Source organism: Hetaerina americana, unplaced genomic scaffold (assembly GCF_022747635.1).
Source record: "Hetaerina americana unplaced genomic scaffold, ioHetAmer1.1.p SCAF_10, whole genome shotgun sequence".
Taxonomy (NCBI): Eukaryota; Metazoa; Arthropoda; class Insecta; order Odonata; family Calopterygidae; genus Hetaerina; species Hetaerina americana.
This window is the reverse complement of record NW_027286070.1, coordinates 3,850,839-3,878,651: the sequence shown is the minus strand read 5'-3', so window position 1 is coordinate 3,878,651 and position 27,813 is coordinate 3,850,839. Positions and strand designations below refer to the sequence as shown.

The window sequence follows — 27,813 nt, the reverse complement described above, 5'->3', positions numbered from 1 at the left end:
TTTGACGCGGAGTTATGAAAGAAAGAGCAAGTTATCCTTTGATAAGGTCCAAAATTAATTGTTTCATTTGCCTGTCTAGACTTCATTTTATGCAATTCAGTGTTACCGAATCCAAAGATTTACTTATTTCTTTTTGGTTGAATCTCATAATATCCAATTACATTTCTTTCGTCTCGTGGGTGAGTTTCATTTTTAATTCTCACATTGTACCTTATCGCCCCTAATTCAATATATATATTTATGCACTTCGTTCAAAGAAACAGTTGGCAAGCAGAATAACTTTTTCATTTGACTTATGCAACGCTGGCAAAGAACGCACGAATTACACGTTCATTTCTTTCCAATGTTTTAAGGAATTTTCCCGAAACCGTTTATTGTTTATTTTAGTTAAGCAATGAAAGTCGAATTTCAGTTCCATGTAGAACATCATTGGTAAAACTTTTTCACACTATTCTTAAAAAAAAAGAAACTTTAAAACCTGTCACATACAACCTTTGGTGTGTATTAAAGAATTTATATAATATATACCGAACTTTCTGTATGCTACAAAACATATTAATAATTAAATTGCATGGCGAGCACTGGCTGACTATGACGGCCGATGTAGTGAATGGTTCAAGTTATTATTTAAGGAGTTTTCAATGAATACCACCTTTCCCTGATAAAGCAATAAAGTCCTTTTTGTTATTTAGTTTGGATATTTGTATACAATAGAAATAGCTTTTATACTCCCCTTTGATAAAATGGAATTTTTCTCAATTTTATCTAGTTTTCCCAGGCAGTCTGGTTAGAGAAACTTGAAACTGCTCAAAAATTCTGTCCACATATATGGACTGACGTGTTGAATGTTACCAAGGGAAAATCGTGCCTATATATTTAATAGCGGCGTCTCTAATGAAAAACATGGTGTTTGAAGTCCGTTGAAGGTCTTGCCCATGATTTGTTATATGTTTATACTGGCATCAAATTCCAATGAATTCCTTCACACTTGCAAAGTGTGGTTAAAATTTCATGGGTCATATTGAGCCTCTTTGGGTTTTAATGACTCTTAGCTAAACTACAATAATTGTTATCTATAGTGTAAATAATATGGGTCGCAGTAGTCCAGGAGTAGAGGGTTGGACTACTGACTGTAGGGCCCAGGTTCGATTCCTGGGCAAGCCTCTCTGGGTAACCGCCGCTCTACCCAAGCTATGTGATTTGTGGGGTATCAGATCTTCCTTGGAAACCATAACTGGCACAGGGAAAGGAACTGGCCCCCCATACCCTGATGTGTACATTTCACATGCCGTCGGACTTAGTACTGGGTGAACTCTACCATCACCTACCAAACTGACCTTCGGGTTGATTACTGTGTTTATAGTTTAATCGTTATCTGTGTGTTATTACAGGGAGATACGGGACCTACTCAAAACAATCCCAAAACTTGGGTAAGGCTAAGGCTGCTTAGAGGCTTTCCTCAGATTTGGAGGAAGATGATCAGGTTAGTCTCAATTAACTCATAACATTCCCTGAGTAAAACCATTAACACAGTAATCAACCCGAAGGTAGGTTTAGTAGGTGATGGTAGAGTTCACCCAGTGCTAAGTCCGATGGCGTCTAAAATTCACACATCAGGGTAGAAGGGCCATTTCCTTTCCCTATGCAGGTTATGGTTTCCCAGGAAGATCTGGTCCCCGAAAAGTCACCTTGGCTTGGGTGGAGCTGCAGGTGCCTAGAGTGCCTCACCCGGGAATCGAACCCGGGACCCTCCAGTCAGCAGTCCAACGCTCTACCCACTGGACTACCCCGACCCACATTCCCTGAGTATTCAAGGATATTTCCAGCCAGTTCTCTATGTAATCTTACAAAACAAACACTCAGGGAAACATTCCCAGAATGCTCAGGGAGCACTCCCTGAACATCCATTCCAGGCCTTAGGGGAATGTTCTCAGAATGTATAAGGAATAAACCTTGGGCAGTACTGTACCACCCCAAACTGTAACACTCCTAGTGCTTCCAATCTGTATGATAGGGTATTATGTCTCAGTGATTATTTGTATCCTCATTCAGTTAAAATGGCTCAACATTTACATTGTGACCTCCTTGTGGTTGGGTGGGAAGTAAGAATGGAAAATCTGTGCAAACACCCAAACATAAGCCAGGAAAAATATTAATGAACCAGGGAAGATCCAAGAGAGATGGAAGGAATATATAGAGGAGCTGCATGGTAAACAATGCCAGCAAGGTTAGCCATAGAAAGAAGATGATAGCTTACGTCCAGGCTTACTTGATGGTGAGATAGGAATGGCATTAAGCGAAATGAAATCAAATAGGCCGTGGGGATGGATAATAATCCTGTGGAACTACTTAAATTGTTAGAAAAACTTGGAAGGAAGTCTTAATGGACTGATTCATAGATTTTATGAGAGAGGAATTCAGCCGGAAGACTTCGTCATCAGTTTTAGTTCCTGTCTCAAAGATGGAAGGCTACAGAATAATAAGTTTGATATCGCATGCAGCTTAAGTGGTTCTTAGGATAGTCAATAAGATAATGGAGGGCAGGGCAAATGATTACTTTAGGGATGATCTGTTTGGGTTCAGGAAGTGGAGAGGCATAGGTGATGCCATTTCAGCAATGAGATCATCAATTGATAGAAACATAGAATACAATCAGCATTTCCTTGTTTTGTAGATTTTGAGAAAGCATTTGTTATAGTGAATTGGGTAGAATTAATGAATGTATTGCAAAAAAATATGAGGAGAATAGTGGAATAGGAGATGTATTCACTACCTGTATATGTCACAAATGGCTCAAGTTTGAGTGGTAGGTGGAGAGCCAGGATGGGCAATGTTTGGAAGATTAGTAAGGCAGGAGTGTCTATTATCACCAATTAGGGCCCCTGTACTAGATGATAGGGTTCTGCTTTGATTCTAGGGGCTATATATACCATTCCACTGATCTCTCTGCACTTGTGTTTGTCCTTCATGTGTGTTTTTACCCTTTCCCTTATACATTTTGACGTGAATATGTTTTTGCCATTTGATACATATGGATTTCAAAAATGAATTTTTCTTTTTTCTCTGAGAAGCCACCTACAAATTTTCCACACTTCTGGAAGTTTGCCAATCACTTCTAACCCAACCTTCTACATGTATGTTGCAAGTTAAGTGCATCTTACCTTATAGGGGTAATGTACATGCTTACAAAAAGCCAGCCAAACTCCAATAAACAGCTAAGAAACAGTTAGAAACAATCTCTTTTTCATATTTTTCCCATTTCTGCATATTATTGTCTCTTATCATCCAAATGTTTCCAGCGACCAAGAAGTTAAATGCTGCCAGTGCTAAATACTATTGTGTAATGGCTTCCGTCATCTTGTCCATATTGCATGCACTAGGAGTTTTCATTAATGGAGGCAGCTATGGCATTATAGGATCACATGGTATTGCCTTTGAACAGACTTGTAGGGTAGCTCAGGTGAAAAAATTATGCTCTTCTTCAAGGCCACCTTAAAAAAACAAGCAAATTTTATGAAGAGCTCCCCTTCCAAGAGCAGAATAGATCCACCTAGTTCTGTATCAATTTATTTTGTAGAGTCCTTGGATTTCAAAATCATCTTCAGCTTCATAAACACTCCATGATGAATTCGCCATTGCCTTAAGAATTGCTGTTTAAGTAATTAGCACCATGATCACTAACAATAGCTGGGGAGGTCAGGACGTATAGGGAAGGATTGATTTTAGTGAGGGCCCCATATTGGAAATGCACTGCACCAAAAACCACAATTCTGCACTGAAATGACACTCATTGTATTGAAATGTGAAAGAAAATGCAGCTGTTTGTGGTCTCACTGCATTAAAACATAAGATGTGGTCTATCAGAATGCTTCTTGCTGCATCTCGGCAATCTTTAGCTAAGGTTACAAAATCTTTTTTAGTTAAAAAATGGGACATACATATTAGCAAGAAAGACATCACAGTAAAAGGTGTTTATTGCGCTTAGGTTTCTGGCATTTTTATAATCCCAATAAAACAAAATACAAGAGGTCAGCAAACAAAACATTAACAAAATAATATATACAAACTTGTCTTTTATCAAAATCAGTAAAGGCAGAGTAGCATTAAAAAGGTATAATTTTATTTCATTCTTGAGCCAATGTGCACCATTATATACAAAGCAAGTCTGTGCGCAGACCGAGAATAACTTTGGCCTCAGCTGGTGTCAGCTTATGCACGCCCATCTCGGCAAGCACCCGTGCAGGACCCCTTAGTGCCAATGAATCCTTTTGTTTCCCCATTCCATGCTCATCATCCTCCTCACTTGAGCTCCCTTGTCGGTTCGGGAAATCCAAGGCTTCTCTCAAAAGCAATGCTGAACCTTTTGAGATTGTCAGCAGGAAGCACACTTCTTTGATTCTGAAAGAGCATCATAATAAACACTCACTTAGGAAAATAATGTATCACAACATTCCTTTACCCATTATGAAAAATATGGAATTTTTTTACATGTGTATGGTTTATGGCCATTTTATATCATTAACCAATGAAATTTAGGACTGAGGTTTTGATACTCAATTCTTGCTTCATAATTTGCTCATGTTATTTATACAGATGCACACTATCATTGACTTTTTTGACGATTAATTGATAAATGAAAGGTAATCCAACAGAAGTTTTGATTATTTGCTACTGATACATCTGAAATGGTGATGCAATGCCCCAAAAATGCACGCACAAGGAATACTGATTAGATACCTTTACATTTGGATTAATGTTCTTAAAAAAACAGTCAAAAAGTGAACTAATTTTGTTAGAAGGCAAGAAATGCTCCTAAATTGTTATTTACCACAAATAATTAAATATCTAAAAGGTGCCTATTGAGACAACTCCAAGGAAAAACTTAATAGAGATGATGATGTCCGCGGAAAACTTTCACCTGAACAGACACAAGAGTCTACTGAAGAGGTAGGGTGAAATACATATAGAACCAGAGGATAGTAATTATTTGTGATATTTAAGCTGTTCATCATTTCAAATGTACTTGCTTAACAGATTTGTTATTACAGGCCCTTTACAATAGCACAGATATTAATTGAAATTGCTTTCTCTACCACTCTAGGAAGCTTTCCCTTGCCAATAGTATGGCAGCTGGTATCTGACCTTTGAAGTCTATAATTAGCACTCTGAAGATCTTATACTATAAGAAACTGAAGGCACAACTATAAGAATACTTTTAATGGATTCATCCGCTACTGTGGATGTCAATGCTAGAATTTTAAAGAGTAAAAATCATCCTTTGAGGGAGTAGACTTTGCTGAGACCAAACCAGTTGTGGAAAAAGTGAACTATAGAGAAGAATGTATGAATTGAAATGGACGGAAAGGGCAACAAATAAAAAAGTGCTAGGCATAGTGGTGCATAATAATACAATAATGTAATTATAAATATTTCTTGATACATACTCTTTGAAGTGGTTCTCAGGCTTCTCAGTAAATTGACTGAATAGAGGAAAGAGATTCCTTGTCATGTCAAACTGCAGTTGGAGCGCACCTCCTACATTGAACTTGTTAGCAAGGACCAGCTTCCGGTAGAGGAACTGGAGTAGGGAGAAAAATCACGAGAACCATGACAACAAAAATCAGTTCTTCATTAGGCAGTTTTTTATGAAAATAGAAGTAACATAACCCTTACACTATTCATCATAAGTTTTGAAGTTCCATTCAATTCCTTATTACAAAGTACATATAGAAAGGCAGCTAATATGTATTCAATACATAGCCAATTTTAAAATTCTATTAGTTCCTTTTGAAATTTCTATACAAGTGAAGATGAAATGGCTCTATCAAGGCTTGAGATATCGTTGGATTCATGAAATAGCTGATATGAATCATGATTTGAAAAATTAGTTTAACAACCATGCATTAAAATGTGAAATAAATTATTTTGTTGTCTCAGGCGTAACTTTGTGGAATTTGCATAACATATTGAAATGTAATGAAATAATTGACTTTGTAATTCCACACACAAAAGTGTGTGGAATTACAAAGTCAATTATTTCATTACATTTCAATATGAAATAAATTAGTTAAAATGGATTCTTTGCCTGAAAAATTAACCTGAAAGTATAAGCAAAACTTAACAATATATATTGTATTTAATGAATCTCAAGAAATAATGTGAATATGCTACATTAGGCAAAATTCAGTCAAAAATCTGTCAGACAACAGTCATCATTCCTACAGCTTCTGCTATTCCTTCCATTTGCTAACCTCTTCAAGTTATGTAGTCTGCATCCATCCAAAACCAACCTTTGATGGTTGAATACCAATGATAAATAATTATTATTCCAATTACTACATAATTTAATCATGTAACCAATTTTGGTCTTGTAACAAAAAATTAAAAATGCATATTCAGTTTTCTTTGGACTAGTTACGGTATTTTCATTTTATCAATTGAAATATATGGGTAAGAAAGTCGATTAGTTTGAATTTCGTTCAATAGTTTCAGCCTCAACTTTGTGGAAGTTCATTTTAATAAATGAAGTTACCTACCTTATTCAGCTCAGAGCACAAGATTTGCCATGCCCTTGAAAGAAGATGAACAGATAATGTATCCTTTAGCCAATGAAGATGCTCTGATAGCACTTCAAACAGAGGACATGCGGTGGGGCTTAACGATGGATTCAGGAATTCTTTCGGCGAAGGCATGGCAAACCATCTGAATGCAAATGAAATATTTAAGTATTAATGACCTGTAGCATCAAACAAATTTGACAAACACATTGATATATACAAACAATGAGAAACCTACTTATCCGAGCAATATAGCCTGCTTTTGTCTTTGATGTCTGACATAATAGCTTCACAGATACACCCTAAGAGGTCACTTTGCAGGTGGGAGAAAAGGGCCAGTGTTTCGTCAAAAACTGTCCAACCCAAGTCTTCAAGGTCTTCGTCCGGCTGATCTGTAATCAGTTGAGCAAAGTGTGTTCCATAAACTATTTTTGAACATGGTCATGTTAAAATCTTGGGTAAATTCGGATGGGACTCAAGGTTAAGCCAATATTGATATATAGTCAAAGGATACCTCCACTTAAAGTGATTGTGTCACATAAAAAACACTACTGAGGAAGGAAACCTCCTCAGTTTTTTCCCATGGCATAATGATTGATCAAGAGCGTGGCAGTCCAGTGGGAAGAGTGCTGGCCTACTGATCATGGGGCCCAGTTTCAGTCCTTGGTGATTCCTCTTAGCTTTATTAAAGCTGTATTGTTTTTTCGGTTCCTTATCTTCCTGAGAAACCAAAGGTAGCACACGGAAAGGAACTTACTCCCATGATTACCCTGAATTCCACATGATGTTGGTTTTAGTATTATTGAGCTGTACGCTCAAGAAGCAAATCAACCTTCAGGTATATTACTGTGGTATTTTAGTGATAGACCCAGTTTTGCCGGGTCTATCAAAAATCAACCTCTTATCAGTAGACAACCATTAATAAAAATCTACATTATCATTTACTACCCAATATGAAAAATATAAACAAACTGCACAAATCATTATATAAAAATGTGTGTAAAAAATAATCAAAAATATTTCTCATTCTCACTCAATACTGAGAAAAGAGCAATTGAGGTATGCGATCCAAAATGCTTCCCTTAAAAGATTGTGCATGAAAAACTACCCTTGAAAGATGAAATACAGAAAATAAATCATACCGAAGGAGATACTTAATTATTCCATTAATCTAAGATGACTATTTTACTTTAGTCACTGACAGAGTTCATAGCTATGTATTTACTCTTGCGTGTACTGTCTTTGGAAACGAAAACATCCTCCTCTTCCCCTCTGTTTAGTGCCAACTTCAATGTGTCAGCTCCAACATGGATTCTCTTCTCATGAGAAGGCTGTAACTTGTCAAACTGCATCATGTAAAACTGCAACTGCAGGAAGTGCTGAAATATTAAAACAAGAGAGTTAACAATCATAACAGTAGAGGCATATCCACAAATATCTAATGTGCTCCATGGCATGAGGCAATATTGCCATGCCACTAAAACATGGCAAATGGCATCTTAAGTTCATTGTGAAAATTGTAAATTTGAATCAGATACTGCTTTATACTGAGTGCACTGTCACCTTGCCACTAACGACATGTGTATTTTTGTGTGCACACTTTATTCATGCAAATAAAATTTTCGTAAAAATAAAAACCTATATAATATCTAAATTCTTAGTTCAGAATGTCAGTAAGTTTCCATTTTAAATAAGTAGAATTTCGCAGGATCAAATCTAGTATCCTCATTTTCCATGTACTTGACCAATAGCAGTTATCCTCATGCTTTCAGCATATCACTCTTTTAAGGATAACTATACATAAAACAATTTTTCGCACCCCATTGATTTATATTAACTACAACAAAGCAAAACTACAAAGTAAATTATACATGTTACCTACTCACAACATCCATTAAGTCCAATCTGGTTTACTTGTGTATTGTGATTTGGGTTTGAATCCTGAAAATTTGTGCAAAAACTAGAGTGACCCCATTAAAGTAACTCTTGGAGCATTTCCTGTAGCTTCTTTAAATCTACTGTTAACGTTTCATGTTCTTAGGTTTCACTGAGCATGCTACTTTCAAGTGCCTATGGTTTCCCTGCCATTACAGCCAGGATCTTCAAATTAAAAATAAAAGTGAGTTGGCTGAGATCATTTTCTTTTGTTTCTTCACTGTAATGGCCTGATAACAGTTTCACAATACATGGAAACAGATATTGTCAGTTGCACCTCTGCCTTACAGCCAGCCACCAACCACAATACAGCCTGCCTATTTCATGGCATTAATATTACTGATTTGCCAACAGAAGGATGGCCAAATGAAACACTGCCACTTTGAATATTTTTTTATCAAGTTGGTTCTATTATACTTTTGACTTGTGCTTGAACACACTTCAACTCACTCAACTATTCTCCAAATGACTCTCAAAACTAAATATGACATCTCTCTCATGGGGAATTCCCTAATCATATTTTGTATCGTCTTCATCATTTTTCAAATATTAAGCTTAACTCCCACATGTTTTCCTGGGTTTTCAGGGAGGATGGCCGGTTCTTAACTCTTTCCTGATGTTTCAGACAGAATGGCCAATGTGTAAGTGGGTGTGAGTCTTAGAAACTCACTGGCGTTTCACTCCAGTCCCTGAGGACATGGGAGATGTAGGCCAGGGTGTTGAGGATGGCAGACAGAGCCAGGCCAAAAGGGTTTTCGCGGGCTGCATGGAGTTGCTGCAACACTCGCATCCAAAAATCCTCCAGGAGAAACAGCTGTAGATCCAGAAATTGGAGCCTTTAAAAGAGTTTATTGGGAAAAGAGTGAGAACTGGGGTTGCTAAAATGGGTTCCCCAACTTATTAATATGATATGAAATTTTTCCACATGATGAGACAGTAATCCCAATAACATTCATGGTCCACAAACATACACATATATACAACAGAAACATACCAAAGACATTGTTAACAGGGATTGATACCATGGTCAAGAAAATTGGGTACATGTATTTTGGCACTGGTTCTTGAGGTGAAAATCCTAGGTAACAGCACCTTGACCACCTAGTACCAAGGCTAACAATTCTAGATACTGGTACCCTGACACCAGCACTACACCAAGAATCCTATATTTTATGCAATAGTTACTACATAATATAAATTTCTTGCTGTGAATTTTCCTAAATTTCATGCCAGTAAGCAATCATTTAACTATTCAAAAGAATCCCATATTTAATTGGTCCCACTTCCATCAGAAACTCTGTTTGCGGACAGAAATAATTTTGCATATAATATGCAATTTAATAACTGATGACATAATATTATCACTTTGTCGAACATTTTCCTACAGTTTGTAACCAAATATGTAATATAAAAATTCAAAATGCATATGACTGAACATATAATACAGCAGTTCTCCAAAAATGTATCACAATAAATAAAATGAGGTATTTAGTTAATGATATTTTCACAATATTTGGTCTAATGGAACAGATTATAAAAACATACTACTCTAAACTTCATTAAAGCCTTGCATAAGGAGTACTACCCAGGCAAATCTGAGTTACCAACAGTACCATTTCTCCATAACTACTTAAGGATTCATTAAATTTCCACTCAAACATACAGTAAATGAGCGCCATCTATCCTAAATTCTTGTATCTTCAAATGAAACACCTATAAACATGGACAAGTTGAAGTGCATGCAAAGAAAAGTAAAACTGTTCACCTACCTATGCCCCGGCTGTGGAAGATTTTTGTATCGATCCGTTATGGTCATGAGAAGAGAAAGAAAACTGTCACCACATTCCGTAACTTTCATGTCGTCAAATTCTTTGGATCCTAATGGCTGCCATGCAGTCTCTGAGAAGAGAATTTGATCCATCTTCTCACCAGCATCTGAATTCAGCAAAAAATACATAAAATATAGAAGAGGATCAGCTCATGTCATTTCTTAGTCTATTGTTTCGAATGTACAAAGAAATGAAGAAAAATATATTGATATTTAATTTCCCAAATCTCATGATTTAAGTTGTATTAACAGCACAAAAACCATTTTGAAATAAAATATATACTTATACACACACATATTACATATGCTTTTTTCAAGGCAATGTCTTGTAAATGATGTCATAGGAACTAACAATGGTTTCTGCTAACACTAAAATTTTCGCATCTCCAAAAATGAAAAAATGAACAACCCAGTTCAAATTCATTTCAGAAACTGCCAAAAAATCTCCTTAAAGTTAGAACAGAAAAGTCGAAAGTAAGACGGATGTATCCAAACTCAGCGGCAACTTTTTTAGAGAACATTAACTGGCATATATGTATAGCCCGCTGCAGCTATTTAGTGCATCTAATTGAAGAAGTTAGCCATGATCTACCAATTGCCCCTTTTCCCTTTTAGTACTACATAGTCTCCAAACTATACCTGGAAGGGTGTGAATACACGCTCAAGCTCTCCATTGGAATACTGACGAAGTGAGAATGAAAGAACATTTGTACGAGCAATTGTACTGTAAACTTGGTAAAAATTTACATAGACTTTTCAATTACTTGGCCAAGCTCATATACCGAAATGGTAGTTCAGTGGATAGAATGCTGGGCTACTGACAAGGGCTTGATTCCCAGGGATGACTTCGGGAACCCTCAGCATAACCCAATCAGCATTATTTCTGGGTACCAGACCTTCCTGGCAAACTATTGGCTACATAGGGAAAGAAATTAGCCTTTATTCTAATGTAAGAATTTCATACTTTGGGTTTGGTACTAGGTGAGCTCTATCCTCCACTATTAAACCTACCTTCATGTTGGAAAGTACAAATTGAGCTTCTTACAGCCTCATTGTAGACTGAATATATTAAATAATATTTCCTTAAGCCGTTAAGGGTTTCTTACACCACCGTAAAAGTAAAAAAGGAGGGGAGTATTGAGATTGGTCATTTAAGTTTTTAAGGTAGCCCAGAGCCAGTCCTTGGCGAGGGAAAAGCTTTCCTGTAAACCACTTTCGGCTAACTAGGTGGCTATGTGTGTATTTGTAAGTTCCCAAATATGGTCGCTGGCAATAGGATGAACTTCCTTGAAAACTTATTCGGGAAATAGCCCCCTACATAAATGTGAATGTCCTAATATTTTGAATGTGTGATCACCAGCGGGGGATTTCACTTTCCCCGTAAGTCACCACACCAATCCCAATTTTTCTCTCCTTTTTTACTTTTACAGTGGTGTAAAAATCCCTTTACAGTTTAAGGAAATATTATTTAATATAGTCAGTCCAACCTTCAGGATAATAACTGTGGTAACCAAGTTTATGAGGAGTAGTTAATGGCCGGGCAATGCCCTATGAATGGTTTAAGCATTTTGAACAATGCAGAATGCCACCTGGGGAAGATTCCATGCCTGAATGCTCTTCTACTTGAACAGACAACGATCAAGACAAAAGAACTCATGCTGTGATTCTTGGAAATTATCAGAAAAGTAATTGAGGAAGGGGGCATTTCCAGAAGATCTTACCATCAATTTACTTCAACAAAACCTAAGATCCGTTAATTATTGCATAATTCGTTGGACATATTCATTCTGTCATTTATCTAATTGACAGATTGTGCATGTCCTCACACCAACATGAAAAGCTCAAAGACAAATACATGAAGCAACCTAGCAAATGGTGATTCATTGTCAAAGTCTACCGATAGTGCACCTGGTGCATCAGTAGCTGCAGCATCTGTATCACTCATAAAATCACCTTCAAGGTTGAAGCTGTGGTTGGTTGCCAGGCATAGATATGGGTTCCTGCCCCAAAAAAAAACATTACCCGGGGAAACAATTTCTACGCACTTTTCTTTTCCACGTGTATCCACCAGACAAATACGTTGGCCTGTGTGATGACCGGGAGAAGGCCAGGCTGGGAGTCTGGGTACTCAAGGTCCTGCAGCTCCTTCTCAAAGGACAAGACCTCGTCGATAAGGTGTGAGAAGAGCTCCTCGCAGCCACCCAGTTTGGCCGTGGTGCTGCTCCCAAGGGCAGGGGGGGCAGGAGATGAGGTGACAACCACAGACGGGGAGGGAGGAGGAGTGCTGGGTCCTGCCATGACTGCAGGGGCTACCTTTGCTGGTGAGGAGTCAGGGGGGAGAGGGGTAGGAGGGTGCGAGGCAGCACTGGGCTCAGAGTCCGTTGGGTGAGTCTGGAGGAGGGTGGACAAGTCAGACTGGAGTTTCTCAGCCACTATTCGAACCAGCCCTCTCATAAATTCAACCTTTAAGGGAATCAAAGGTTATAGGAATGCATTACACCAGAATGGTAATCACATATACGAGGGTCATCCGGAAAGTAGTACCCGTTCGTGCCGCATGAAGTGCTGACGACGCGAGTAGCCGCTGGACGAGGTCAGATAGCTTCAGTGGCTTGTCTGCCTTCTCTGAGCCAAGTTGCGTGACGCTAGCATTGCCTGTGTTGTTTCTGTGATTGTTTACAATGTTTAAAAAAATTGAGAACGCCGCCAGTTGTGAAGTGAGGGCAGTGATTAAATTCCTCAATGCAAGAAACGTTCGCCCATGTGATATTCATCGCCAATTAAAGGAGGTGTATGGAGACAATGTAATGGACGAGTCGTCTGTTCGGCGGTGGTGTCGCAACTTCAACATGGGGAGGGGGAACACACACGACGATGAGCGTTCGGGGAGACCGTCTGTCATTACAGACCAACTGGTGAGCTCAGTTGACGAATTCGTGAGGAACGATCGGCGCGTCACAATTGATGACATCTGTGAGCATTTTCCCAATGTTTCTCGAACAATTGTTCATGAAATTGTTAAACACCATCTGCATTATGCAAAAATTTGTGCAAGATGGGTCCCTCGCAAGCTTACAGATGAGCACAAAACCAAGCGTATGGCTGCAGCACTGACGTTTTTGGGACGTTATTCTGATGAAGGAGACTCTTTCTTGACTCGCATAATTACTGGTGACGAAACATGGGTTTGTTATGCATCACCTGAGAGTAAACGACAGTCAATGGAGTGGCATCATGCTCATTCACCAAACAAACCAAAAAAATTCAAGACAGTTCTGTCCACCAGGAAACTCATGGCAACCATTTTCTGGGATCGACGAGGTGTATTGCTTATTGATTTTATGGCCCGTGGAGACACTATTAATGCCAATGCGTATTGTGAAACATTAAAGAAATTACGGCGGGCAATACAAAATCGGCGGCGAGGTCTATTGTCTACTGGTGTCATTCTCGTTCATGACAATGCCAGGCCTCATGCAGCTGGGATAACACAAAAACTTTTGCAGCAATTCAAATGGGAAACTTTCGACCATCCACCGTATAGCCCGGACTTGGCCCCTTCAGATTTTCATCTCTTTACAAAGCTTAAAGACTTTTTGGCAGGAAAAAGATTTGACAGCGATGAAGAACTTAAAGAAGGAGTGACCCTGTATCTCAATGAGCTGGCGGCGAAGGACTATGCAGCAGGAATACAGAAACTTGTCACACGTTATGACAAATGCCTTAATTTGCTTGGAGATTATGTTGAGAAGTAGTTTAAAGTATCCTCTTTCAAATAAAATTTTTTATGTATGTTAATATTTACTTTTGTGTCTTTATTTCACGAACGGGTACTACTTTCCGGATGACCCTCGTACATATTTATTTCAATCCAAAAGGCAAAAGATGTTGAAGGAAAAGTGAAATGAACTGCTGAGGAAGACACAGGAGATACATTAAAAAAAAGGATGGCAGCAATAAAAGTGAAACGATAAGAAACCATGAATAGGCCACATAATAGGCAATCTGAGAAAAACCAGGTCAGCAATGAAAATAGTTTATTTTGAACAAATACAAATGCATATATTTTAGAATTGTGGGTTTCATACTTTGTTGTTCTGTTTAAATTCAGAACCTATAAAGAAAATGAACACGTAATCAACAAATTCATGGGTGTAAACAGATAGGCATGAAGCCAGTGGGGTTTGTGAAACCTATGTTTTTTCAGACCCACAAATAAGTCAGAATTGTTTAATAAAGGAAAAGGTGAAGAGGGAACTGAGAAAAGGCAGGATTAGACATATCTCAAAGGCATTGGTTATATAATTTTACTCCAGATTTCAAGGGAATAAAGCAGCGAACTCCGTGAAATGCATTACATTAGGCAATAGTTACCAAATCAGAAATGTTTTTCAAAGAGGGATATTCAATATTCATTTATCTCTCTTGCTCACTTCATAATCACAACAAAAAAAGACTGGAATAATAATATATTAATTTGTACATATCTTCCCCTTCATACTTATTCCCCTCCCTTTACTAATGCCTGCTCTCCAAACAACCTATGCCACCGTACTTGTGGTGGGCAGATCTTTGATCATAGACATTGACTAACAAGTCGATGACATAGACAAGCAAGAAATAACTCACAAGAGAAAAGTTATAGGCAGTCAAACAGGGATTGGAATACATCCACAAATCTCCAGCCAGCCTTAAAATAAATTCAATGCATGTTCTCAGCATGGGAAGCATCAGACTAATCAACTTAGTCATAAAAATATGCGCTAATGTTAAACATATGTCAGAGACCAGAACTCCATATCACAGGATACACAAAATTTCATATGCATTCAGCATCGGTCAACTCACATTAGCATTGACTTCTTCCTCCATTTGGTCGAGAGCTGGCTGCACCCATTGGTTGAGGAAGTGAGAATGGTCCCTCATCCATGTGAGTATCTGTGTCAGATACCACTCGGGTCGGTCGAGTCGATTCGTTTTCCTGGGTCCCTTAAAGTGGTATGCAAAACGTTTGGCCAGGGGCCGGAGGAGCAGCCGGATGGGCAAAGGAGGCAGGGCAAACTCGGTGAGGAGCACAGAGCTGACCACAGGCCCTGTCCCCACTGACTTCTCCCTATGTCCCAGGGGAATGTAGTCAAGGAGGCCAACCTGATATTTGCCAAAGTTCTGCTTGAATGCAGATACCATTGGGTGAATCACCAGGCACCCACAACAGAATCACCACCATTCATAACAACTAGATGCAAACCACAAAGGTATTAAATATTTGATGGCAATAAACTCATTTATGAGACATATGCCAGAAAATATGGGATGTATACTGTATATTATTATGCCATTTCCTGAGGTTCCATATTTTCTTTGACATGTCCTATATTTGTACAACAAATCCTAGGATAAAAATAAATTGATTTGACTAAAGCACTTTCTATGGGCTACTTTGTAGTCATTTTGAAAGAGGAATTCTACAGAAAGAATTCATTTGATCAGTGTTAGCCCTCATCCTATAAACGGAAAAGGCAGAGAATGGTGAGTATGGGATGGACTATGGAAAGCGGAAGTAACATGATTACTAGAGGGGGGGGGGCACCAATACTAGAGGAGTACAGTGAAGAGGCCATTTTTGATAAATCAATGGCATGATATTTTTATAATTCTGTGTGCAGGACCTTTTTCCAATAATTAATTTGCTGAATATACCCTATTTATTTAGATTTAACTTTCCGGAACCTAGTGGTTAGCATTTGGGACTGAGTCTTATTCAGGGTGAGCCTTGTGGGCAATGTCAACTTCAATGAGGCTACCTAATTTTTCAGGTACTTCTGAAAACTTTGGTGGTACGAGAAAAGGAGGTGCCCCCCAATGAACTTTAAACAAATTAATTTAATTTATGTACAATGGAGTTCATTAAAAGGTGAGGTATACCCACCATGCTAACGCCAACGTTCAAGTAGAAAATGTTTTTACGGCTCTCTCACAAAATTGCACTTCTTATAATTGGTTGTTTGTCTGACCCAATATCTTTAAAAGCTTTAGATACTGCAAGACCTTTGATAACTTGCGCACAAGCAAAGGAGACATAATAATTGTAAAATTTTACATATTACTATTTTTGGAATGTTGTATAACATTTGTACAACTGTTTACAAAATAATGCTTCTGAACATCATATATTTAAGGAAGTTATTAACACACTCATAACCATGGAGAATAAATAATGAATGAAAAACAAAATATATTCGAGAACATCCAACAGAAAATCAAGGATACGGTATTTGAAGATGTAGAAGTAATTCGGCCAGCTTCTGAAATCGGTCTAATGATTCCACAGGTGGAGACTCGAGGCTTATATTTCCACTAACAAATGGCCATTTGAGGATTTTCAACACCTCTTCAAATTCCCTAGATAACAAAAGTATGTTTCATATATGCATTTGAAAATATTAATTTACACCACACATAACCCTTTGACATACTTCGAAAAGGTTTCTTCTAACAAATGATGCCAAAAATGGACGGTATCATTTATGTAGGATAATAAATGTTGACATGATGTATTTTGTAAACATTTCTGATAGCTACTAAGCCTTTTAAATCCAACTAAAGAGCTTTCTTCATCTTTTTCCAGAAATGAGGTTTCCATTTCAAAACTGAAATAAAGAGATTAACTTTAGAATTGAAAAAACTAACACATTGTTTTGATTAACCAATAATATATATGTTTATTTTTTACTTGCCAAGTGTCTTCTATGGCTTTTATCCATGATAAATAGGATATACATTTTTCTAGCTGATCAATGTCTGAGATGTACTCAAACAGTTTTTCTGTAGTTGTATCTGATTTTGATAAATGGTCCTTGATATCACTACTAAGGGTTGCAAAAGATGATGTCAATGCATTTATATCTAGAGTAACTGCGTTTACTTCCTGCACCACCTCACTAACTTTGGAGGGGAACTCTGTACTCGCCAATGACATCTGTCACGTACAAGGAAAATTGAAGCATTGGAAATCATATATACTGTATTTTGTTGCGCAGGTTGGAATGGCGATTGCATTGAACTTACCGCATTTTCTATGGACGCTTTCTTCTCTTTTAATTTTTTTTCAACTTCAATACAAATAGAAATGTCACAAGAACCGCTACACAATTCCGCATTGACTTTATTAATAACATCATTCATGAGAGCCATAATAAGTTAAGTGAACTTTTTACCGCATTACAACTAAAGTGTAGCTTTAATTAAATCTATAGCTACCGCAGTATCCCGGGGAACAATTCATCAACATAAACTTTACATTTAAGGACTGAAGTTTAATTCTTCTGCTGATCGATTATTTTGGTACAATATATCGACTACGTCGACATTTTACCTACCACCAACACTATAAAGTTAAACGAAGAAAATTTTAACAAGTTGGTAATATTAAGATACTCAAAGAATGTGCATGTTAAACAAATTAGCTATTAAAGCTTTTTTTTTAATCCGCCAAGAATAATTTCTCAGCAAACTTTTTTGAATACGTCTCAAAATTCGAAATAAATGTTGAAAAAAATGTTTAATAAGGCTAGTAAGGTACGCTTAGAACCCAAGAGGTAATTCCCAGAGACTTACGAAATCAACTAAAAATAATTTTAATAATAAAATTTTACATGGTCAGAAGCATAGTATATTATTCTTAAAAAAGTTTACGTTTTTCATATTTTCGCGCTTTCTTTTCGCTACTTTCGATTTGCTTCTTGTTTCTCATGCAGTGTTAGTTCAATATTTCGACACAAAAGGTGCTGTTGCATACTTCCAGAAATAGTAATCGAAAATCGAAAAATTTTAATTCGTTAAACAGAAACCTCAAATACTTAAATTAAAATTCATCCTAATTCCTTATAATTAACATATTTAGTCCCAACATACGTTCGAATTTCGAATTGAACGTTGATGATAAAGTTTTAGGTTTATGGAAAACGCAGCGCCGGTTCATATTCAAACCGTCAGTCCAACTGTCATGTCCACTAATGTAACAGAGCTCACTGATTAGGTAGCAAGGATTGCGGCGTGATTTGTCCTAATATTATTGAAGAGTTATTTTAAAACGACACATGGCGACCAGGAATGCAATATTACCGAAAATGGGAGACGACTTTAATGGAATTAAGCCAGGAGTCAACGTCGACATCAAACGTACAGATGGTAAGTGAATGTTTCAGCTCATTTTATCTGTAGAGTTTGTTCTCCAATTTCTTATTCATCAATCTCTGAGCTACGATAAAATATATCAAGATAATGAATGTTTAGTTGCGTTTGTGCTGCGATAAATCCTCGTATACACCCCCTCCCCCTTGATCAGTGCATTGAATCAGTTGCCATTGGCAAGTTCTAGGCAAGGAATTTTGGCTACAGTGTTTTGCGGTGCATCAGTATTTGGTTTTATTTATCCTTTGGGCCATATATTGTGATCGGCTTCGTCAGTGTCCAATGCCTGTGCTAGTGATGTGGAACATGTACTTCCGTAATCCCAAAAGTAGAATGTCCTGGTCTGCAGTGTTCCGTGCCACCATTTGGATGTGTGACGATTCCTCGTTATTCCTTATTTTTATATGGTCTGGAATGGGTTCAAGCTTTCAGTTAGTTTCATCTCAGGGTATGAGAGCTATACTTGTTAGTCCATAGGTAGATGTACGCATTCGTTTTCTTGTCTATTTCTATTCAGTTGTTTTCCTGGTTATGCCGAGATCTTTTTCACTAACTATTATTTTGATGTATTTCGTCGTGCATAACTCTCAATTAGAATTTGTAAATCACGGTATATTTTGGATTTCTTTTGTTTAATTTCGCATTTATTTTGGGATTATTTTGAAACTTGTAATTGCTCCCTACCTCTGGTTGTATTGGAACAATATTGCGATTTCCGCCAGGGATTTTAAAATTATCGTGGAAAACGTTTTTTCAAGTTTTATTTCAAATACATACAGAAAGCTTCTTAACTCGTATTGTTTTTTTAATTGTCGTCAAACGTGTATGTCGATGAATGTATCTGATGGATTTGAGGACACAGTTTGTGGGTTTACATAGCACGTTGAATTATGTCGTCGGACAAATTCTACTGAGAGTTTAACCCGTTACTTGTTTACCATGTATACCATCAAATGAAAATGGAATATCCTCAAAAATACAGTTTCATCTCTTAATTCGTAGATATGAGGTTGATTACAGTGAAATCTTGTCATATATTGTGTGTATACGTTTGTGAGGGATATTATTCCACTTAATCCTCATTAGACTATCTCTTAAATTCTCATCGACAGTTGTACTCAGAAGAGCCCTTTTACCAAATTACTAAACAATCAAGTGGTACCTTAAAGACAAGATTTGATGTGAAAAGTTACTGTGTGACAAATTTTACGGAGCCAAACTAGACCTTCCTCGCGACTCTTAAAGGTTCTCATCCGAGACATTTTCGGTGGTAATTATTGCATTGTGATGACAGAATTCGTCATGCCTGTAGATTGAACAGTGGCGGTCTTCATTTTTTCACTTCGCTGAAAATCCAACCATTTATTATTAAATAGTGGCCCATCATTCCTACATGATATTTTTATTAATTGTGGCTATTTGCTTGTGTATTACAATCGAGTAACTTCTGTGGTTTATGAACATTTTCAGAGGATAGACAAAATCCAAATCCTCGGTGTGATCATCATTTTAGTTTCTTTAAAGACGCCCACTTTTAGTAATATCGATTGATCATCGTCAGTGCATTTGGATGTGAAGACTGGTCAGAAATTCAAGAAGGGTGTACTTAGAGTGAATGGAATGGGAGTGCCCCTGAAATTAGAAAATTTGCTCAGATATCGTGAAGAATATTTTTCGGCGAACGATCGATTACTTTTGGTCTATTCACAATCAGTCGAAGTTCGACTTATTTTGCATTGGTTTCGACTTGAAGATCACTGTGATCTTAAATTTCTACCATGTTAAACCGCTGTGTGAGGTGCTTAGATATTTCATTGCGGAAAAAATGATATGGCTATGCACAACGACCGATGTAGCGCCTGTCGGAAAGCGCATAATTTATTGATTAGGGCGCCCACGTATTCTGTCATTTATTTTTTATTCCTTCATCTCCCGTTAAATTTACCTATCCTTAAGGTTTTCAGTGTGTAATATTAGCAGAATGATTTGATGCTGATTAAGTGCCGCGAGTTAAAATTTATCGAAATTACTCCGAAAGTCAGAGCAATTGTCATTAAACCGCTGCATCACACTTTTGTCCCACGTTATGTGGTGTGGATCAGCTATTGTGGGAAAGTGCACGGAAAGGAATGGGGACTGGAGCACAGACGTGAATGATTCGGAACAGGGCTTGGGAGAAATTCGTTGACGACATTCGTCTCCTTAACGATAAACGGAGTTGCATGGAATTCTTGTCGACGGAGTGTTACCGCAGAAAATGTGGTCCAAACGACTCTGTATTGGGGATTGAGACTTGCGAAAACTGCAAAATGCCCTCGGGATTTGAACCCGGGGCTCGCTGCATGAGAACCACGACATTAGTTCATCTCACCAATTCTTGAAAGCACTTATCGCAGTCGTGTGAATGAATCTCGTGCATCGGATCATACGGATTTGATTTACCTTTGGATTTGACACCATTGCGGCAACTTCCGAAAGGGGAAGGGGCGGTAGACGTAACAGTTTTTGTGTTTCCCATCGGCATGTTTCCGGCCCATTTGCTCCTTCGCAGAAGAGGTGAAGAGAACCCGTTGCCTCGGGCCCGTAGCCGCCTCCGCTCATGGAATAACGAACGCCGAAGGTTCGGTCGAACTGTCGAGAGTATCCCTTCCCACTAAATTGCACGATAAATAAACTCGACATCGCTCAATCACTAAGGGAGGGAGGCCCGGGGAAAATGCGAGTGTTGTATATGTTGTCACCGGGTTTCCAACGGGTGCCTTTATCACTCGTGCGATTTTTGTATTGAAGCCGCGGTTCATAATTAATTTCGTAATACGGACAACTCTTCAGCCGTCTGGTGAGAGCTACGGATAGGAAATCTTGCATGACCGTTCTGTGTGACGTAAAAAAATCAAGATATATATATTAAGACGATTTCAGTGATGGAAGATTTGAAGACAGGGTTTAGTCCGAAGGCTATTTTCAACCTTATTTCCGCGTAGAATTTTTCAGGCCTGAAATATATTTAACAAATTATAAATCATTGATGATGCGGAACAGTTCTTTTTGAATTCAAATTACGGAACTTTTAATAATGGATGAGAAGCGTCGCCGTGATACTCAGGCCGGTATTTTGCGGCACGCGTGAGGGACATTTCAGCCGCCTTAGTGTGCTGCTGCACCCTTGATGACATGCACTGACTGATTCCAAGGCGTTGGAAAGTCAACTTACGGGGAAATAAGGGTTAATTTATCTGCGCCGCCTGTGGCTCTCGAGAAAGTTCTGGTTTTGAAAAAATCGCATCGCTCCGATTTCAGAGGCGTGTGTAAAGACTTCATCTGGGATTTGAAAGCAGGCCTCCCGGGGAGGGGGGATAGTCGAACCATATAGAGGCGAAATATTTTTGTCTTCGAGGTGCGCGCCCACCTGGAAATCATTTACGGATCCTGTGGATAAGTTGCTCGGTCTCTTAAGAAACACGCCTTTTACGGAAAGTTTGACTTGTTTGGCGGGCCGGGGGACATTTCATGTTGTGGTTTAAGAAATTAATATCAGTTCGCCCCAATATTTCACAAAATAATGGTATTTTTAATCATAGTGAAAACTTATTCACAGAGTAAATTTTAAATATTTTGTGTTAATATTTGCCAATGATAACTGCTTCAAAGCAAGGCCAGTGTTTCGGTTGTGGGGAATGAAATGGGGGGGGGGGGACGGCCTCCTTCACCCTGGATGCTCCACTTACCAAGAAATCCGCATTGTACATGAAATTGGTGATTTTCCATCATTTCGATTTGATTATGCTATAGCATATTCAAGCGCTACGATGCAGTGAGACCCGTGGTACTGTTTTCCTTTACCTTAATGGTGAATCGATGTAGTCATTTTTACGATGTGTGCCAAATTCTTCCACGGAATAACACGTGCTAATTTTATGAGCAACTTCTTTCATTGTGGCGTCAAGATTCTTTATATCGGCCGCATTTTATGACTGGTGAAAATGATTTCTTCGGTGAGGCAGTATCCAAATAGAATGTCGTCGAGACGTTGGGTGCGGAAGGACACGAGTCTGCCTCTCGTTGCATCCAGTGTGGCATCCCATCGCGGAGTGGGCGTAGAAATGGTTCCCCGCCGTTCCTATTCTTTCCCCTCCGGTTGCATCCTTGAGAGCACCGATCCAAGAACTTTCCCTATGGGGAAGGACTGGGACAAGGGTTTGGGTGGGGAATATTGCATGGCATGTCTTCGAACGATTCTTATTCCTTTTTGCTATAGCTAGTAATGGATTGTGTTTTTCTCTGAATTGTAGGTTTCCTGGTTTTCTAGACGCACCGCGAGGGTGTTTGAAAAACGTTTGACTCATGTATTTAGAGTTTTAAAAAATATTGGCTATCCTGCTGGGTACTCAGTAGTTTCATTTTAATAATAACGCCAAATGCTGGGAAAGCGTTTAATCATCAATTGTTTTTGTTTCATAGCAGATTCCTGCAGGAGAAGCATTGAAGGTCGGCTCGTTACGGCCTTTTCCATGACCCGTATAAAATATTTCGGGGACGGGAAAGTGACTTCCACCCATTCATTCTGTACTGTTCCTCTTCCTTTCCTGAAGTCCGCACGTCCACCATTGTAGCGCTGCCGTTTTGTTCTTTTTTCATCTTTTCCTTGAATTACTCGATTGGCGGAGATATCAATCGCAACATTTATTTTTTCGCCGCCATATTCTTAACACTAATAGCATTTTCTATTTCGTCTTTCGTATACGTTCTTTTTAGTTTTTCTGATCAATATGACGTATTATGCTATGTAAATTTTTTTTTAGTATAAATTGGTACCATATATGGAAACTTGCATTGGAAAATATTCTTCGTAGTAATGAAACAGTCTCTTCTACAGGACCATTTCTTCAGCTTTCAATTTTTTTTGCGAATGATTGTTACTTCATTATCCCTTACGGTTATTTACAACCTAGCTGTCCGGCTTAAACTTCGTACGTTATTCGTATACCTACATGATGTATCATGGCTATAAAAAAACGATTGAAAACAATAACCTCTCTTCGTCTCTCGTCTGTGTCACAAGTTGGTTAGCGTTCATTTCCCCATTCCGAGCAATAATTGAGCTTAATGAAGTAATTCCTAAAGAATGCGTTTTTTTGTGTTAATGCCGGCTCCACGTTGTTTTACATGGGAACATTGCTACGTTTTATTAATTGTATGGTAACCTATGTGGTACTTTTTCGGTAATTGTTCCCACTGAAGCAGTCATTTGTTACGAGTATACATACATGCCCGATATGTACTGGGGAAGCATAGGAGGATGGAGAGTGTGTCTGAAATGCTAGAAACGCTGGGCTGGGAACCTTTACAAACTATAAGGAAAGTAAGCAGACTTTGTGGAATGTTCCGAATTCTGAAGGCGGAGAAAGCTTGGACAGATCTTAGGAAAGAGGCGGGGAACCCAAATTTTATTGGCAGAAATGATCACAAATTTAAGTTAAAATGCCGGGAACAGAGAACAAAAAAAAATTCTTTTCTAAATAGCAACAATTGTTGATTGGAACACCTTACCTGCAAAAATATTCGAGTCCTTTCCTAACAGAGTGTGTAATTTTAAGAATAGATGTTCGGTATATATGTAATAATTTGATTGATGTGTGGTGTATTGTATTACATGTAATAACTTAATTTTTTTTAATGTATCTTATTTTCCTTGCTGATTAATGGTTGTAAATGAGATGGGGATTCGCTTGTTTTGTTAAAGAGATCTGTGTTTTGAAGTCTGATTTTTATCTATTATCTTTTGCGATTATTTGGGACTTGTGTATCACCTGACAATGTCTATCAGCACATGTGTATTTTTAATAATAATAATATCAACATCTGGCGGCGTATTACTCTTGCGCCTTTGTCTGCACTTCTTTGTACTATTTAAATGTTTTCTTCGTTTGAAGAAAAGTATTCTGTGATATGTCCTTCCTCAGAAACTCATCGTCGTCATCAGTATATCAGGTTTTTAGGGTCCATCCGCTGTTCCCCCTTCTAATACTAAATCCCTTCACAGAAACTGAGTAAAGATATTTCGTCCTGTCACGTAATTCTAGTCTCTACGCGTTGCGTGTGATCATTGGTTTTAAAGTGGTTACTCTTGTACTCATTCTGGCTATTCTATTTTACAATTCTTGCAAATCTTTAAATATTAATATAATTCATACATCTCCTTGCCAACGTGATGAAAATGTTCATAGGTTGGATGTGTAGATTCTGTATTAGGGTATTACTGAGTGACTTCGACGAGAAGAAATATTTGTTTCACTCATCAAGTCAAGATTCTTTCATATTTAACGAAATATTTTTTCTTTCTTCATGAAATATTTATCTAAAGTTACATTTTCTCCTTTGAAACACCTTACTCCTATAAATATTTCGAGCCAGTAGTTTATAAAAGACCGGAATCGGTAGTTAGCAGATAAACATCATGTCCAGTCTCCCCATTCAAGGTAGCTTCAGCAGTATCCATAACCATCAATAGATCTCTCTTGGACCTCCACGTAGGAGTTCCAAGCAACAACTCTAGTTTGCCTTCGCATCTTCCCAAAAAGTTTATTCTCTTCCTTCCTCTTCCCCACTTATCTAGCGTTATCCTCTCTATCGTGGCCTTCAACAACCCACAAACCTTTTCAATGTCTCCCTCCGACACCCACGTCAGTCCACCCGGAATATTGGGCGGGCCCGCGCCAGGAACTTGACAAAGACAGTTTACTGGAGTCATGAATGGTGCATCTGAGATGTAAAAGCTCGGTGTATCATAACGTTGGTTTCATTCCCGAAATGGGGTTTTGTATTCTTAAACACGGAATGTGAAATGGGTTGGACGCTTAAAAAGGCCATCGCCTGCCAAAGGAGTTGCTCCATTTGGATATTTCCCGCCAATAACACTTACGGGCGATTAGTTTAATCTCTTGATAACGCTACATACTACTGCCGCAGCGCCTCACCTCATTTTCACACTAGAACGTCCGTGAAGGCCATTTTACGAAGGTTGGACCTCTCTTGGAAGGAAGGAGTCTCTCCATAGGCCGCGCTGTTGGAGCGTTCTGTAAATCTCAGGGAAGGGATCTTGACACTCCCTTCCGCGCCCGATATTGTAATAATTTCACTCGTCTTGGGTCTTATCGAGAGGTGAGCTCTCTACCCTTTCGGTTTATTTCTCGGGAGTAGCGTTGAAGTCACTCAAAGTGGGGGACTTGATAGTTCCTCAGATTTCCGGTAATTACATTGGTAGAATTTGGCATTGGGATATTGGCATACTTTCGGCTAGTTTTTGGGATGAGGGATAGGACAAACATACAGACGTACCTAATGACGAACCTCAAAGCATGCTCCTTATTTTACTGAAGAAATTTTAATTCTATTTAAAAATATAGGATGAAGTTAGTGTGAGAAATAGGATTCCTCGGTGAAAATACGGGTGTGACAGTTGAAAATGCGATGTGGCGTTGGTATCTTATTAGTGGATAGGGTAGGGATAATCGGCTCAGTGAGCCGCCCGAAAAAAGTCGCCATTTCCCGGCGAAAGATAATTTAGCGAAGAATGGATGGATTTTCGCAGGGGTCCGGACCGTCTCGGCTGCGAAAATTTATCCAGGGGGGTTTCCCCCCCTCGCTCGGACTCGTTTCACAGAGTTTCGGAAAGTTCAACGTGCCTCCATGTGGTGACAGGCTCGGGTCGCCATGCAACGGCGCCCAGCATCATCATCGGCACCATTATAATCGTATCATGTTGGCACTTTTACAATTTCTTTGCTGTAGCTACCTGTCGACTCTGCCATATTTATACCTCCATAGATTGATACATCAATCCTGATTTTATAATGTTGGATACCCTTGAACTTATTTTGCTCCCTGGGATTTTATGTTAGGTCGATTTTTAAATTAATGTACGCAAACCAGCTGCTTATTTATAAAAGCATTACGTTCATGCTCTGTGCCAACCTAGTAGGAGTGGAATACTGAGTATTTTTTCCTCAGAGTGCTACGAAAAATTGTCTTCTTTGTTTTTTTGAACACTGCCAATGGTCATTGATGAAAATAGCCAATATAACGAGAGCATACTCACAGACGCGGAAATGCATTATTCGCGAAAAGATTAAAAATTGCACATTTTGGTGTTTGTGGTTTATCGGTTTAGGCATAGGAAGAATATTTTGTCGTTATAATTGGTGAACAGACAGCAAGGTGTGTTGTCTAGTACCCTGGTGGAAGAATTTGTCTCCTAGGTCGCCGCCATCTTACAAGGGGATCACCGGGAACACAATCGGGTGGAGAGGTGCCAAAATTTTGAATGAGCTGGTCCTGGAGCACCAATAGAGTTGCCATATAATAACTCGTGTATAGAAAAGTGAAGCTAGGCGGAAGGTTGGTGCACTGCATAAATGCAAGTGAAAGTTTCACGCAATGAAATTACTTTCAGTCTTCGATGTGCAAGTGTCTAGTAATTTTCGTTTATATGTGACAAATATTTGCATGTTCGATCGACTTAACAATAAGAGAATAACAAAAATCAAGCTGAGATTTGTTGCTCGTTCTTTTCAGGCTTTCATTGCAATTCGCTTTCTCCTATTGGCTTGATATGCTAACCTTGCTTCCCATAAACATTATTGAGTCTTTCACGAGGAATAACATATAAGGGTTGTGGACATCGGAACATTGTTGACATGAGCGTAAAATAAATGCAGATAAAATACGAGAAAATAGTTCATAAAACCCAAAAGGACGGATTTGATATTTTCTGCACCTTAAGGCCTAACCTTGTTGATCATCATCTTTATTTTCATATCGGCGACTTGTTTTCCTTTTGTTTCCCATGTCATCGTGCTTCCCCTCGACTTACACGCATATGGAAATAAATGTTAGCTGTCAATACGGATATTTCAGTGAAACGTCGTCGTACCCTATTTTTGGAGCATAATAATAATATTAAAGTTCCCTTTGGGAAACCTTTAATTCCAACCTTTGGGAAACCTTAATTTGTATTGCGTGAAATAATTTGTTTCCCAAGACTATTCTCCGATTCTAATTATGGGTCGCAACACGGGGTTTAGTTAATCACTGCTGATGAGGAACTTGTTACCACTGGATGACGACATTACCATAGCAGACAGTATTCCAATGTTCGGTATGGTTACTACTTGTATGTTATAGCGATGATGCCTTTGTATATCAAGGCGTTTGCTGCCATTGTTCGTTGTTTTTGTGCCGGTGGAAAAGTAGGTGCAAGTGAGTCAGTTTGTTGGCAAGGGAAAATTAAGATATTGGCGT

General features: G+C 38.5%; 2 protein-coding genes across 2 annotated transcripts in view; one reads left to right on the top strand and one right to left on the bottom strand.

Annotated features, from left to right (window-relative positions):
* Window positions 1-3,963: 3,963 nt before the first annotated feature.
* On the bottom strand, window positions 3,964-17,629 carry Rint1 (RAD50 interactor 1). The gene is made up of 13 exons (XM_071598191.1): window positions 17,389-17,629; window positions 17,058-17,299; window positions 16,797-16,970; window positions 16,591-16,722; window positions 15,169-15,433; window positions 12,366-12,783; window positions 10,262-10,427; window positions 9,163-9,328; window positions 7,783-7,936; window positions 6,796-6,949; window positions 6,537-6,702; window positions 5,445-5,578; window positions 3,964-4,398 (listed from the first exon to the last, which is right to left on the bottom strand). Exons 1-13 carry the CDS (start codon window positions 17,512-17,514, stop codon window positions 4,149-4,151), a joined length of 2,547 nt encoding a protein of 848 aa, XP_071454292.1. The 5' UTR covers window positions 17,515-17,629; the 3' UTR covers window positions 3,964-4,148.
* A 581-nt stretch (window positions 17,630-18,210) lies between these two features.
* The window catches only part of LOC139699555 (kinesin-like protein KIF2A), a 145,932-nt gene continuing 136,329 nt past the window's right edge, over window positions 18,211-27,813 (top strand). The window contains exon 1 of the mRNA XM_071598192.1: window positions 18,211-18,510. Within this exon, the coding sequence (XP_071454293.1) occupies window positions 18,420-18,510 (91 nt within the window). The 5' untranslated portion in view covers window positions 18,211-18,419. The remainder of the gene's footprint in view (window positions 18,511-27,813) is intronic.